The sequence below is a fragment of the Oryzias latipes genome, chromosome 5 (genome assembly GCF_002234675.1).
Source record: "Oryzias latipes chromosome 5, ASM223467v1".
NCBI classification, from domain to species: Eukaryota; Metazoa; Chordata; class Actinopteri; order Beloniformes; family Adrianichthyidae; genus Oryzias; species Oryzias latipes.
In genome coordinates, this window is record NC_019863.2 from 9,164,582 (window position 1) to 9,179,211 (window position 14,630).

The 14,630-nt window shown below is 41.4% G+C and overlaps 1 protein-coding gene across 4 annotated transcripts in view; it reads left to right on the forward strand.

Annotated features, from left to right (window-relative positions):
• iffo2 (intermediate filament family orphan 2) overlaps window positions 1–14,630 on the forward strand; it is a 41,468-nt gene that overhangs the window by 21,677 nt on the left and 5,161 nt on the right. The window contains exons 2-8 of one of the 4 annotated variants that reach the window (XM_020703145.2): window positions 8,287–8,347; window positions 11,132–11,227; window positions 11,674–11,679; window positions 13,015–13,179; window positions 13,609–13,751; window positions 14,081–14,282; window positions 14,386–14,484. In XM_020703145.2, the coding sequence (XP_020558804.1) occupies window positions 8,287–8,347; window positions 11,132–11,227; window positions 11,674–11,679; window positions 13,015–13,179; window positions 13,609–13,751; window positions 14,081–14,282; window positions 14,386–14,484 (772 nt within the window). The remainder of the gene's footprint in view (window positions 1–8,286; window positions 8,348–11,131; window positions 11,228–11,673; window positions 11,680–13,014; window positions 13,180–13,608; window positions 13,752–14,080; window positions 14,283–14,385; window positions 14,485–14,630) is intronic. The other 3 variants (XM_020703146.2, XM_011474835.3, XM_011474836.3) reach the window with 3 other exon arrangements.

A 14,630-nucleotide genomic window follows, 5' to 3' on the forward strand; every position in this document is an offset into this window, starting at 1 on the left:
GGATGGACAAGATAAAGCATGTTTGAAAGCGTTAAGTTTTTGATTTAAGTGGCAGATTTAACAGCTGTCTCTGAGCGAACACGTGCTCCAGCATCCAGGCTGTCTTTGTCCTGTTATGGGTTTGCCCGGACTCAGTTATGTCAAACTTACAAGAAGACCAGACTCACAGATAAAACTAAGAGGAAAGATAAAAATATTTTGAATGTTGTTGCTTTTTATTTTTGTTCTTAACATGTGAAAGCACTTGCCACTCAAATTGATTTAATAAATGAGGGTTTTTTTGGGGACAAAATCATGTTTTTGGTGTTTTTACCTTGTTCTTGTAGCATTTTGCTCATGATGAAAGACATATATTAAGAAAATTAAGACTAAGACTGCAGTTCTATAGTATTTCTTAATTAAATAGTGGTGAATCAGGAGCAAAATATGTCTTTGAAAGAGCTTGCAGCTGTGACGTAGAACCTACAGTCGGCAGGCAACGAGCTCCGTGCTCTGCTCCATTCTGATGCGTACACTGGCAGACAAATAGATTCATGAACGTCTATGTTTTCCTTGGCATCTGGCTCCAAACTGTACGGCTGGAAGGCTCCATCATTGGTCGCCATTTTTGTTGCACCGGTAGGGTTAGGTTGGGGTTGTGAGGGGCTGTAAAGTAGTGGGAAAGGGTGTAAACAAAGGAATGATGGGAAATGGAAGGCGGGCTCAGTTTGCCTCAACAGTCCAGCCCACAGAAACTATGTCATAGAAAATAACAGTTTATAAATTTTTGCTTAAAACAGCAGAATTTTAATTAAAAGACCACCGGTAACGCGTAAAAAAAATAAATCAAAAAGTCATTAAAGTGAGACTTTACAGCAGGGGTCGGGAACCTTTTTGGCCAAGAGAGCCATAAAACGCCACATATTTTTAAATGTAATTTAAAAAGAGCCATACAATAATGTAGCGTCCCTTTCCCACACTGAGGCACGGAGACTTAACCTCTTTTAAGGTTCTTTATTCTGGTTACTGTAGACCACAACAAACGCCGTAAAATTAATTCAGCAACTCCTGAATCTCTCCTGTCGACACGAGACGAGAGCGCTTCTCCCAACTTTATATTCCCCTGCTCCCGCTCCAGCCCTCCCATTTCCCTTATTCGGCCCATAGCTGAACCCCATTGGTCCAAACTACCTAACAACAGGCTGAGCGACAGAACTGAGGGCCAAACAGATCTCTGCTTGATGCGTTTCATGAACTCCAGAACTTATAACGCGGCCCAACAGCCACCCAGTCCAACTCAGACCGCAACGATATGTTTGAAACTAAATATACAAGTGAATGTGTGCATTTGATGTAATTTCAACACTTTTAAAGTACAATAAGTGTGTGGATTATTTTTAATAACATTGTTATGCTATTGCTAATAAATGATGAGTATTTCTCGTGGTAGTTTTGCTGATGGTCTAGTCTGGTTGATACGTGGTGAGTTTCTGCTTCATGCAGGCGTTGAGACTTTAAACGTGATCTTATGTCTGACTGTTCTTTAGATGTGAGGCAGACGCTCACATGCAGACGTGGAGACAAACACACACTCACACGCTGCAGTGAGTGACGGGCAGCGGGTTTTACGTTTTTACAATCCCTGCGCGGTTCACCTGCTGCCTGTCCCCACAACACCTCAGCCCCACCCTCTGCTTTCTCCCTCACACATCCCGTCCCTGCAACTGCGCGCTCTTTCTCAGAGACGGGAGCGCGCACTTTTAGGCACGGCAATTCACAGGTTTCCAGCTGGTACAAACTCTGTGAAATTATAGATAATAGTAAACTTATAGCGCTGGCGCAGATTTTTCTCTCCAAGCACCGCTACTACTGCGCGCCTCTGGCATCGCATCGCGCCCGAGAAGGACTGGACTAATGATAAAAAAAAGCATAATTAAAGATTTGTCTGCGAGCCACATGTGACCATCAAAAGAGCCATATATGGCTCGCGAGCCATAGGTTCCCGACCCCTGCTTTACAGGATGGAGACCGGACCTCCATCCCACGTTGGCATTTCACTGGGTTATACTTCTATCGGTCACAGTAAAAGCTGTGAAATTGATGCGGATGCTTTGACGAGCATGTGTCTGCGGAGGATGCGATGAAGTGCTGAACTCCAGTGACCTCAGTCAGAGTCCTGCGGCAGACAGTGTTGTGGACACTGTAAATATCCACTGCCAGCATTTTTAGAACAAGGATTGAGTCGCAGAGTGAGCTGGCAAGCTGTGCTGAGGGATACTTTCTTTTTGATTAGGCAGTGTTCTTTCTTTAGGTTCAGAATGGAAACAGTTCTGAGGCCTTTTGAACCTCTTGGGACGTTTTCATTTTCTGGTTCGAAGACCCTTAATTCACTGATGGTCCTGATGTGTTAGCTTAGATGAAATATGTAATGATGTCAGCATTAGTTACATTAAAACTCTGTCTCACACTGCAACTTGTTTTCTGTTTTTCCACAGGAGTTCATCACTGCACAAATGTGATAACTTTTTACTACTCAAAAACTCTTTTTTATTTTGGAAATTACATAAATTTTGTTTTAGTTATTTTTAGTGATGCTTTTTTCATTTTATATAAGATGCATTTGTGTTAACACTGTAAAATCCACCACAACAAAGAATTTACAGAAGAGTCAAATTTTATGGAATAAAGATGTTTTTTAAACTCTTTGATGAACTCAACAAACAAATGCATTTTTATTGAGATAAAGATTGTATTGATTTCAACGTTTTGGGTGATTTGGTACGTTTTTTTTTCATAGCAATGTTAGTTGAAGAAGCAAAAATACTGAGCATTCAAGAAAAAAAACACCTTATTTACCCAAAGTCTCTAATTTGATCCACACATTTTTTAACCTGGTGCAACTGTACTATACACAATTAATTATCAACAAATGTTGCATTCTTTCAATACAGCAAGTTGTCATTTAAAAAATTGAGAAAGCGATAGATGAGGTTTTTCTTACCATAAAAGTTTTGAAAATGAACTAAACTTTTCTGCCAAAATTGTTTTTGAGACTTAATGGAAGCAGCCATTTTGAAATGAACAAAAAAAAAAAAACGCCCTTCTACTGCCCCTAGTGGAATGATGATGAACTGCAACCAAGTTATGCAGGGGTTTGTCCTCCCATGAGGATCTGTCCTCCAGCACTGTATCCTCTGCTCTCCATTGCCTGAAACATTCACTGAGCACACTGTCATTTGGGGCCTTGAGCTTGATGTACTCATGGATCTTGGATGTTTCATCCTGGATAGTGGCTTCTACGCTCACTAGTCCTCGGCCTCCTTCCTTGCGGCTAGCATACAGTCTCAGGGTGCTGGATTTGGGGTGGAACCCTCCAATAATGGTGAGGAGCTTTTGTGTTTTAACATCCGTGGTCTGTATCTCTTCCTTTGGCCATCTTATTATTCCTGCAGGGTATCTGATAACTGGCAGTGCGTAGCTGTTTAGTGCCCGGGTCTTATTTTTGCCATTGAGCTGGCTTCTCAGGACTTGTCTTACTCGTTGGAGGTATTTAGCTGTTGCAGCTTTCCTTGTTGCCTGCTCCAGGTTGCCATTTGCCTGTGGAATTCCAAGGTACTTGTAACTGTCCTCGATGTCTGCTATTGTTCCTTCTGGGAGTGAGACCCCTCCTGTGTGGACTACCTTGCCTCTCTTTGTCACCATCCGGTTGCATTTCTCGAGCCCGAATGACATCCCAATGTCAGTACTGTAGATCCTGGTGGTGTGGATCAGGGAGTCAATGTCACGCTCACTCTTAGGATATAGCTTGATGTCATCCATGTATAGGAGGTGACTGATGTTGGCCCCATTTCTGAGTCGGGTGGTTTTCCATAGCTTCATTGAGTTTCCTATGAAGGCTCTTCGAGTCCTGTTGATGTTGTACAGCTCCAAGCATTCAGTGATCCATGTGTGGGGCATTGAGTCATAGGCCTTCTTGTAATCAATCCAGGCTGTGCACAGGTTGGTGTGTCGTGACTTGCAGTCTTGAGCGACTGTTCTGTCGACCAGGAGTTGGTGTTTGGCTCCTCTGGAGTCTCTACCAATGCCCTTCTGTGTGTTACTCATGAATTGATCCATGTGCCTATTTATCTTGGTTGCAATGATGCCTGACATGAGCTTCCATGTTGTGGAGAGACAGGTTATTGGCCGGTAGTTGGATGGGACTGCACCCTTTGATGGATCCTTCTGGATCAGGATCGTTCGCCCTTCCGTTAGCCATTCGGGGTGAGTCCCATTTCTTAGCAGCTGGTTCATTTGTGCTGCCAGGCGCTCGTGGAGTGCGGTAAGCTTCTTTAGCCAGTAGGCATGTGTCATGTCAGGGCACGGTGCTGTCCAGTTCTTCATACCTGAGACTCTTTCTTGGATGTCTGCCACTGTGATGGTTACTGGATTCTGTTCAGGGAGGTTGCTATGTTCTTTTCTCAGAGAGACCAGCCACTGGGCATTGCTGTTATGTGCTGTGTCTTCCTCCCATATACTTTTCCAGTACTGTTCAGTTTCTAGCCTTGGTGGGTCTGCTCGGCTGTTTTGACCCTGCCACTGAGCGTACACTTTTGCAGGTTGAGTTGCGAAGAGCCTGTTTATTCGTCTGGCTTCATTGTCTCTTGTGTACCTCTTTAGGCGGCTGCTCAAGGCTAGGAGCCTTTGTTTGGCAGTTTCCAGTGCTTCGGGTATAGGCATCTGGCTGTATCTCTTAGGTACTTGCTTTCTCATTGTACCTCTTTGAGCCTCTGTCAGCTTACTCACATCCTTCTGAGTTGCCTTGATTTTGGCCTCTAACCGTTGCTTCGATGGTGGGTACTGTTTTCTTCCATGGTTGTTCTTGGAGCCAAGCATCTCAAGGATCACTGCTGCTGAAGTGTAAACCAGTTCGTTGGTTTCTGTGATGGTTGTGGTAGGAATTGCCCTCAATGCTTCATTCACAGTTTCCAGTAGACTTTCAGGCGGTACATCACTTAACCGTTGTAGCTGGTGTCGTGGTTGCCTAGTGTTCATTGTAGACATGATCTTGTCTTTCAGGTCAGTTACTGCCTTGCTCAGCGTAATTGGGGTTTTTGGGGCTGTGTACCCAATCTCAGGGTGGGAGTGTGGTATAACCTCCTCTCTGACCTGCTGTTCTGGCTCTCCCGTGGCATTGTATTTTATCGCTTCAATCTCAAGTTGTGATAGGAGTTGCCGTTTGTGTATGTTAGAGCACTGGGCTACCAGTTGTTTGGCAGTTAGTCTTGATTGTGGGTTTCGAAGCATCCATTCATTCCACATTCTCTGCATGTAACCCCTCTGGGTGGGATTACTTGAGTAGTAGCATTCTAACAGAACCTTGTTCTCACATCTAGTCCATTTCCGTCTTGTTCCAGTAGCCCACTTTCCATCAGAGTGCTCTGGTCCCTCAGCACCTGTCGCAGACCTTGTTTGGCCGGGCGACGTCTGAGCCGGCATGACATGTGGTTCATTGTCTCACATAGTGAGGTAGGCATTAGCGTTAAGGGTCTTGCCCAAGGACCCTCACTGGGTGATGTCAATTTGCCCGTCATTGTTATGGTAATTGCCCCATTTCTTCTTGATATCAGCCACTTCAGTTATGGTCCGGTGGTACATCCCATGCAGGGGTTTGTCCTCCTATGAGGATCTGTCCTCCAGCACTGTATCCTCTGCATTCCATTGCCTGAGACATTCACTGAGCACACTGTCAGTTGGGGCCTTGAGCTTGATGTACTCATGCATCTTGGATGTTTCATCCTGGATCGTGGCTTCTACGCTCACTAGTCCTCGGCCTCCTTCCTGACGGCTAGCATACAGTCTGGTTTTGTGCTGGATTTGTGATGGAATCCTCCATCCATGGTGAGAATCTTTCGTGTTTTAACATCCGTGGTCTGTATCTCTTCCTTTGGCCATCTTATTATTCCTGCAAGGTATCAGATCATATATATATATATATATATATATATATATCTGTCTGTCTGTCTGTCTGTCTGTCTGTCTGTCTGTCTGTCTGTCTGTCTGTCTGTCTGTCTGTCTGTCTGTCTGTCTGTCTGTCTGTCTGTCTGTCTGTCTGTCTGTCTGTCTGTCTGTCTGTCTGTCTGTCTGTCTGTCTGTCTGTCTGTCTGTCTGTCTGTCTGTCTGTCTGTCTGTCTGTCTGTCTGTCTGTCTGTCTGTCTGTCTGTCTGTCTGTCTGTCTGTCTGTCTGTCTGTCTGTCTGTCTGTCTGTCTGTCTGTCTGTCTGTCTGTCTGTCTGTCTGTCTGTCTGTCTGTCTGTCTGTCTGTCTGTCTGTCTGTCTGTCTGTCTGTCTGTCTGTCTGTCTGTCTGTCTGTCTGTCTGTCTGTCTGTCTGTCTGTCTGTCTGTCTGTCTGTCTGTCTGTCTGTCTGTTCTGTCTGTCTGTCTGTCTGTCTGTCTGTCTGTCTGTCTGTCTGTCTGTCTGTCTGTCTGTCTGTCTGTCTGTCTGTCTGTCTGTCTGTCTGTCTGTCTGTCTGTCTGTCTGTCTGTCTGTCTGTCTGTCTGTCTCAGGGGCTATTATTATAATTATTGTCATTTTTTATAATAACCTTTTTTGTTATTATTACATTCATGATATTTAAGGTAATGTTTTAACAGTTTCTAAGGTCTTCTTTCATTTAATTACCATTATTGTTATATTTTTTATTTTTTTTCTCCTTTCTATAATTTTTACTATTTTATTATTATTAAAATTCTGTTGTTTGTTATTTCAGTGTTTCCTCTTGGGGATCCATTTTTCTTGGTAACTACCGGCTTCGCCTCTAGGGGGTGCTGTTGCGGTTGTGCTCGAGTGGGCCCTGAGCTGCTGTGGCAATGATCCTCGTGGTCGGGCTGGGCCTTGGAATAAACGGATCCTCATTATACCGTTTCTTAGCAGCAGTACCGAACCAGAGTTTTTCTTTAAGCTGCAGTTCTTACGTTTCTGTTCAGAGTTATGTTGGGGGAACTGTTCGGTTGGAGGGAGGAATCTGGTAGAGGAGGGGTGCCAACTGTTTTGTGATTGTCCTGTGTTTTCTATTTTAATTAATTAATTAATTTTATTACAATTTTGTTGCTTTTACAGTATGTACAGCGATTTGTGTTGTCTACTGATATGAAAGGGGCCACACAAATAAATAAAATTTGAGTTAGAAATATCCTCAAGCACAAAATTAAATTTATTAACCTAAACCAATATCCTAAAAATTAAAGTGAATCATTTAAAACTAAATTACATAAAACTGTTCAAAGCAACCAAAAACAAGGAGCTAAATCTTTAATGTTTTGTTACTAAAACAGGTAACATTTTTAAGAGGTTCTTAAAATGTTTTTAGGGATTTTAATTTTGGCTGGGTACAGCTGCTGTGGCACTAAGGAGGAATATGGCGAGAATAAACCAAGGAGGAACAGAATTTCCTAGCTAATCAGAACATAGACACTGTAACGGACTTGATTTTGAGCAACAGCATGAATGCACAAGTCAGTACTATTAGACAATGAGCAAATCATAATAGCAATGTAAATTTACATGGATTTATAGAAATATAGAGTTGCTTTTGTGCGTTTGCATATTTCCAAACAATACTTGGTATATACATATCAACTTTGAATATTCATAATTTTTCTTAGAGGCAAAATTATGAATAACTTGTATAGTCAATGAAACATAAAATATTTTCCCCTGTTTATGCAACTTGACTCATTGTGAAGAAAAATGAAAGGAACTGATAATATTGTGATTGGAACGTGACAAACAGCTGGATCAAATTGTGTGACCACTGCTGATAAAAGAGCACAGAAGAATTTCTAGCATTGTTTTTCTTGCTTCTCTTTATTTTCTACACAATTCTGTATATGTTTTGGCTTCACATTTGTCACATTTACAAAACGTGTTCTTAATCTGTTGTACATAAGAAATGCATTACCTAGTTCTTATATCACACCATCTCCAGAGCGTTCTAGCATGAAGGAATGCAGGGATGCTCCACCCACCACTCGCTCAAATGTTCAAAGACTTTTATTGATCCATGTTTTGTGTTCATGAAAGGTTACACTTGCATTCTTTCAGCGTTATTGAGGCAGTGGGGTTGTAAAGATGACAATAGGAAAAAAAAAAAAACAAAAGAACAGAAGGGTGAAAGAAGAGGGGTGGGGGTGTGACTCTACACTGTCAAGGGCTTTTTGTAATCTGAGATGGGAGGAACATCCCTGAAAAGAGCAGTTTCCCTGTATGGTGAGCCCTCAGGAGGACCTGGCTGCAGATACTGACCCACCTCTGTCCTCTGTGTTACAGATGGGAGGAGGAGCTGTCCAAGCGAGAGCAGCTGGAATCTATGATCAAATCCCTGCAGCAGGTTGGGAAACAACAGTGAAACACTTCCTAATAATCTGTACATTCACAGATGTTTGACGTCGCGTTGTGTGTATTTTCAAAACTACGGAACATGGACTGTGTTCATGGGAACAGGAAACAGCCAGGAGTGAGATATCAAGATAAACCACATTACAAACCCATCAAGAGGCCTAGATTTAGATCTGGACACTGAAAACCACCAGCTGTTTCCTACTTCTGCTCAGAGCCAGGTGGAAGGAAACAGACATAATAACAAAATCAATAAAAAGTGTCACCCTTAAGCCTGCCAGCCCAACTCTTGTACCTCTTATAGTGTATTTCCCTTTTTTCTGCTTTTGCAAAAAATCGATGCATGTATGTTTGTTGGGCTTCGAGTCAGCAAAACATCAGACAGGGAGGGGGACCACCAAACCCCCCTGAGAGTTTTAACCGTGCAGAACTTACAGGCAGGCGTTGCTGCGTATGATGGAAACATATTTGTCCAGTGACGGGTTGTTATTGTAAACCGAGATTCAAAGTTAGAGAGACTGAAATGCAAGATTGAAAGGCCGTGTCATACAGCCACTACAAACATTTTGCGCATTTTCCACAAATAAAATTTCGGTCTTTCGTGGTAAATGTGTGATGTACGTAATTCACAAGTGTTTCTTGCGTTTGTTGTTCGTCGATGTGCACAGATGGGATTTTACATGAATTCTGTGCTAAAATGTTCAAAATGTTGGGGAATGATGCAGTTTTTTAATACTTTAGGTAGTTGAGACACAATTATCATGCAAATCTTAAGTAATTGTGGGCGACTTTTAGGAGATGCGTACGCAAATTTGTGGCTTTCCACAAGCGTTCCACGTATGTCTATCGGAATTTTCATGCATGTCCCACTGATGTATAACTTTTATATCACTTATTTGGCGCACATATCTCGTTCAAATTATGTAATTGACGCACAAATCACTAATGAATTGCACATAAACACCGCAATAATCACACATGATTAATGTTTTGCATTGATTGGTTTATTTAGTACTTCTTCCGTGGTTTGAACGTGATTCTTCGTGAAACATCTGTGAAAATTTCACATAAACCTCAACGTTTCTCACTTTTTCCACGCATATTCACATGTGACCAATTTCCATTTGTGCAATATGCGCAAAAGGTAGTGGCTGTTAATTCAAATGTTAACCTACTGTGTCAAAAGATTGATAACCCCTGTAGAAACAGTAAAATATGTCCAACACAAGAGGCTTTTAGCTCTCATCCGTTTGCTCAGCTGTTAAACAGGACAAGTTAAAAAAAAAATGTAGTCGCTGTGTGACTAGGCCTGAAGATTTGATGCAATGACCTACTGTACAGTAAACAGGCTAATTTGACCTCATTAGACTTATCTGGGCTAAAATGTATAATAATAATCATAATTCATTTATCTTTGATTTTGGATTTTGAAAGAACCTTGGTTGCGAATTCATACTTTAGAAATAAACTTATGCTTCAGTCCCGAGTGTTAATACAAGTGGATAAGGGCTGCCTGTAGGCACAAAAAGGCAAACCTGCATGGGGTGCACAGATGGCCCATTTAAAATTAAAAGGTTGTAGATTGCTCAGTCAGCCCGTAGAATGAAAATGTTTACAAACATTTTTTCTGCTGGCTCAACGAGCGATCTACAACCTTAGAATTTTCACTTCACGGGTCAGCCAACACACACAACCCTAATACGACACACAAGGATAAGTACGGGTCAAGTAGGTCTGAGGCAGGCAGGTCAGTTTATTTATTTTTTTCAAAGTATGATTAATTTAGAATTTTTTAAATAAGCAAAAACAAACAATTCAAAAACACAATTGCAAAAAACAAAAATTTTAATAAATAAACAAAACAAAAAAAGAAAAGAATAAATAAATAAAATAAAATAAAATAATTATACAAACAACATGCTGTGCTACTAATCTATGTCCAGCATAGACATTAAACATCTCATACCTGTTAATATATTTGAAAGTTCACTCGGTTCTAAGGTCAAAGACATGTTCTAGGAAAGGTGACCAAATTTCAGAAAATTTAGATCCAGAGCCCTTAAGAGAATGTCTGATTTTTTTCCATCTTAATAAAAGAAAGGGAGTCTTTTATCCATTGTGAATGATTTGGGGGGCGAAGATCTTTCCAGCGTATCAAGATAGTCCGCCGGGCAAGCAGTCTCAGAAAAGCTACAAGATCTTTTTTTTTTAATCCCTGGAACGTACACACGGCGCAAGAGGTCAGTTAGTGCTGTTCAGTAGCAGTTTTAGGCACGGGCCATAAAGGCAATTGCCCAGGGGCGCAAATTTAAAAGGGGGGTGGCAGCACAGTGCTTGTAAAAATAAAAATCTGTGCCACTGTTGGTTGACTATTAGCTATAATATCACAGAAACCTGAAACCTGCGAATTGGCGCCCCTGCAGCTGCAAGTGCCGCAAATGTGTGTGAAGAGAAAGGGGAGGGGTAGTGGGCACAGCCAGCGAGGTTAGCATGGAGCGCAGCCACGATTGCGCAACACCTGGATCCTTGCAGGCCTTTAGATTACTCAGCTCGTGCTAATAATGTCATTCTGTATTAACTATTGTAGACATTTTTATTACGTGTCTTTATTTTCCATTCTTCTCCCGCATTTTGACCCATTTTACTGTTGGTGTTGCACAGAATTAAGAAAATGCCAAATATTTTTTGAGTAATCGCTAAAGATCTTCACAATAACATTTTGCTGTAGTGTTTTATTAACCTCCTTTGTTTGTCTTGTTTCCTTTTTCTCTACTAGACTGCTCAGGAGTCATCAGAGATCCAGGAGGAGCTGAGCGAGAAGGTGGACAGGTTAAAAGCAGAACTTGTGGTCTTCAAAAGCCTGATGAGTGACGTAAGCATCGGATTAGGGCAATATCACTCCTCAACAAAGCTTCCATTCAGAGAATAAACGCTAAAAAAGAACTCCCACGCAAGTAGCAACAGAATTTGGGACTGTTTTCTTAAGCTTTATCAGAATGAAGACGTCAATTTTCCTGATCTAAGTAGGAACACACACCCTTCCTCCTATTTGATTTCATAAAAGACTATTCCACAAAGCTGCAAAGACAAGCTTTTATTTAAAATAGCTCAGATAGCAGCTGCAGATTCTTCCTGTTCCCTGCAGCTCTGACTTGTTATGTAGCAGTTGTGTGGGGTTGATATTCACAGTTAGCACATACAGCTGCTGGCTGCACAGGGATAAATATAGACAGCATCTGTTTGTTTTTCCCCTGTTTATGCTCACATTGTCCATTTTTAATTTTTATTTCTGCTTCATTATTACTTGTGCTAATTAAGAGACAGGTACGTCTAGTTTTTCTACCTGAAATGTTCTTTAAGTAGAAAAAAGACTGGTACCATTTAAAGCCTAGTTAGTTTGCTTATAGAAAACCCTTAAACAAATGGTTCCCTGTTAGCGCTATGAATGTTTATCTTCATCTTTCCCAGTAAGCTTTATCATCCCTTCATATTTTTACATAATTACATTGACAACATGAGGATGGAAGCATATCAGTTTCAAGCCATTTAGTGGAGTTGGGATAATATTAACAGCGGTTGTTCCAATTTATTTTCGACCTGAAACATTTGCAAGGGCAATTTGACAATACGTCAATTTAAATTACATGCAAGGAAAATTGGATAAAGAGGTATAATTTAAAAGTAATTGATTTTAGTACAGATTCATAAGAGAGAGGAATAACAATGTGGCTATTTGATTATGATGAGAATTTTGATTTGAAACTAAGGTTTTCTATTAGATTAAATAATTAAAAACCCTCAAGTTTTCCACGTAGAACAGGCGTCTTCAAACTCAGTGTCTAAAGGCCGCCTGTGGCTCTTTTATACCTCTAATGTGGGTCTTTGGCTTTGAAGAAAAAAGCGAACAATTTGATTAAATACCAGGTTTCTAGTTTTGGTTCATTTGTTTTAGTTAATTAAGTTTTGTCAGTTATTTTTAGATTTTTTTCAAATGTGGGATAACTGAACAAAATGATGTAAAAGATTTTATTTACGTTTAGATTGTTTTAGAATGAGCATAAAGCTCATACTCTCATCTTCTGCTGCACAGCAGTGTGTAGCTGCTGTTCAGAAGCAAAGCTCTTCATATTTAAATTGCATTTAGATATATAGATTTCTTGTATAAAAATTGGATTCCACACCAATGCTGTCAGGTTTCCATTTAAAAGTAAAAGGAGAATAGTAATGAAGCCTCATCAAAGTTAAATATCAGTGATGATTGTTGGCTTTCTAGTATTTCTAATTCCAGTAAATCTGCTATTTTGTAGTAGTATGTGCTGATGTCAAAAAGAAGTTAAAATTATTATATAGAAACATGTAATACTGTTATAATTAAACTATTATACAATCTACAATCTGCACTACAAAGGAAGGGCTTAATGGCCACACAAACTTTCCATTAAGTGCCTTTTCTAATACTCAGGAAGGGGATTTTAGGGGTCCCACTGGGTTTTGGTCAGTAAGAAACTGGACCAAATAGCTTTTTTTTAGCATTAAAGGTTGCAGACCCATAATTTAGAGTATCACTTTTAAGTGTCTAAGAAGTGTCTGCTTTGATCATACTGATGCTGCATATAGTAAGGTTCATGGGAGCAAAAATAAATTCCATCCCTTTTGCAGCAAATGTCTGACCTAGACTCCAAGATCCAGGAAAAAGCAAGACGAGTGGACATGGACATATGCAGGCGCATCGACATCACGGCCAAGCTGTGTGATGTCGCACAACAACGCAACTCAGAGGACATGTCGAAAATGTTCAGTCCTGCCAGATCGCTCCCAGAAAAGGCAAGTATCTGTACACACCAGCTTCCATGTGGCGATGCGCTAGTTTATCAGAAAAGCTGACTGTGAAAGAAGCAAAATTATTGAATGCACTCGGAGAAGTCATTCAGCCCAAAGGAAATTAGAGCTGCGCACTCAGTGACCCCTTTTAAAGGTCCAAGGAGGGCAACATGCTTGCTAATAACTTAATAAACTTATAGACATTCAAGGTTCTGATAGAACTGTGCACAAACATGCCCAAACCCTCAAAAAACAAATAGTTTATCATTTTATCTGTTCCAGTTGGGTTTTTGGTCTTTTTTCTTTACTGCTTTTGTAAATAAAGAAATATTTTTCTTCAATAGGAAACGTATTTACAGCAAACAGCATTTCAAAACGACCATTTTATTACTCTCTTTAGACTCTTTGCTAATGTTTGTGTGCTTTTCGCAGGGCGCCATGGCGTGCTGCAGGAAAAAGGAGCGAAAGGGGATTTCCGACGAGGAGAATTCGGAGATGGAGCAGAGCGCGTCGGAGGAGGAGGTTCCTGGATCGCTCAACATCACAGACGAGATGAAACGCATGCTCAGCCAGCTGTAAGTGACTCCTCCCGCTGCCGGGAGGTCGGGATGGGACAGTCACGCCGCTCTGCAGACCGCCACAGTACCTCTGTAAATGCTGTGTGATCCTCGCCCCCCTCTGCTGTCATAGCAATAAGCAGCATGCAGATTCAGTGAATTTGTGGACATCAGTGTGCACTCTAGAGAGAAATACGGCTGCAGCCTCTTTTCTGTAAACCTTCTTTCATTTGTTGACTTTCTGCTCTTGACCCTTGCTAAGTGTTGTGGCTGTTACACCTGTCCTTGCTTTTTCTTTCTTTCTTTTCTTCCTTCTCTGGTCCCCCTCCATGCTCTGTCCCACGCAGACATTGTTCAGATAACTCCTTTGTTGCCAGGCGCGAGACGTTTGAAATCGACGACGACTGTGACAGCCTGACGTGGGAGGAAAACGAGGAAACTCTGCTGCTGTGGGAGGATTTCACGAACTACAACATGCCATCCACCATCACCGTGACGACTTGCCCACCGGTCGGCCCTTGTGACGGCAGCAATGAAGCAGCCGATCCCGTGAGTGCTGTTTTAAGATGCGTGTTTTTAGACGTGTTTAATGCTGCGTTAGACCTTTCGCTGGTGATTGATGAATGAGGCCTCTCTCGGCGTGCTCTCTCAGGACTCTCAGGATGGAAGTCTTGGCAGCCTCATTGATGAAACAGAGTCACTATTTAAGACCAGAGAGCAGGAGTACCAGCAGACCATCGGCCAGATAGAGGTAAAGTGCTCTGCGGACGGATTTTGAAAATTAAACAAAGGCATAAACAGAAAAACCCCAAAAAAAGTTAAACTGATTCTCCACACACAAATTTGATGTGGTCATTTTTGGGGAGGTATCTGATTCCTGCATTAATTAACGATACG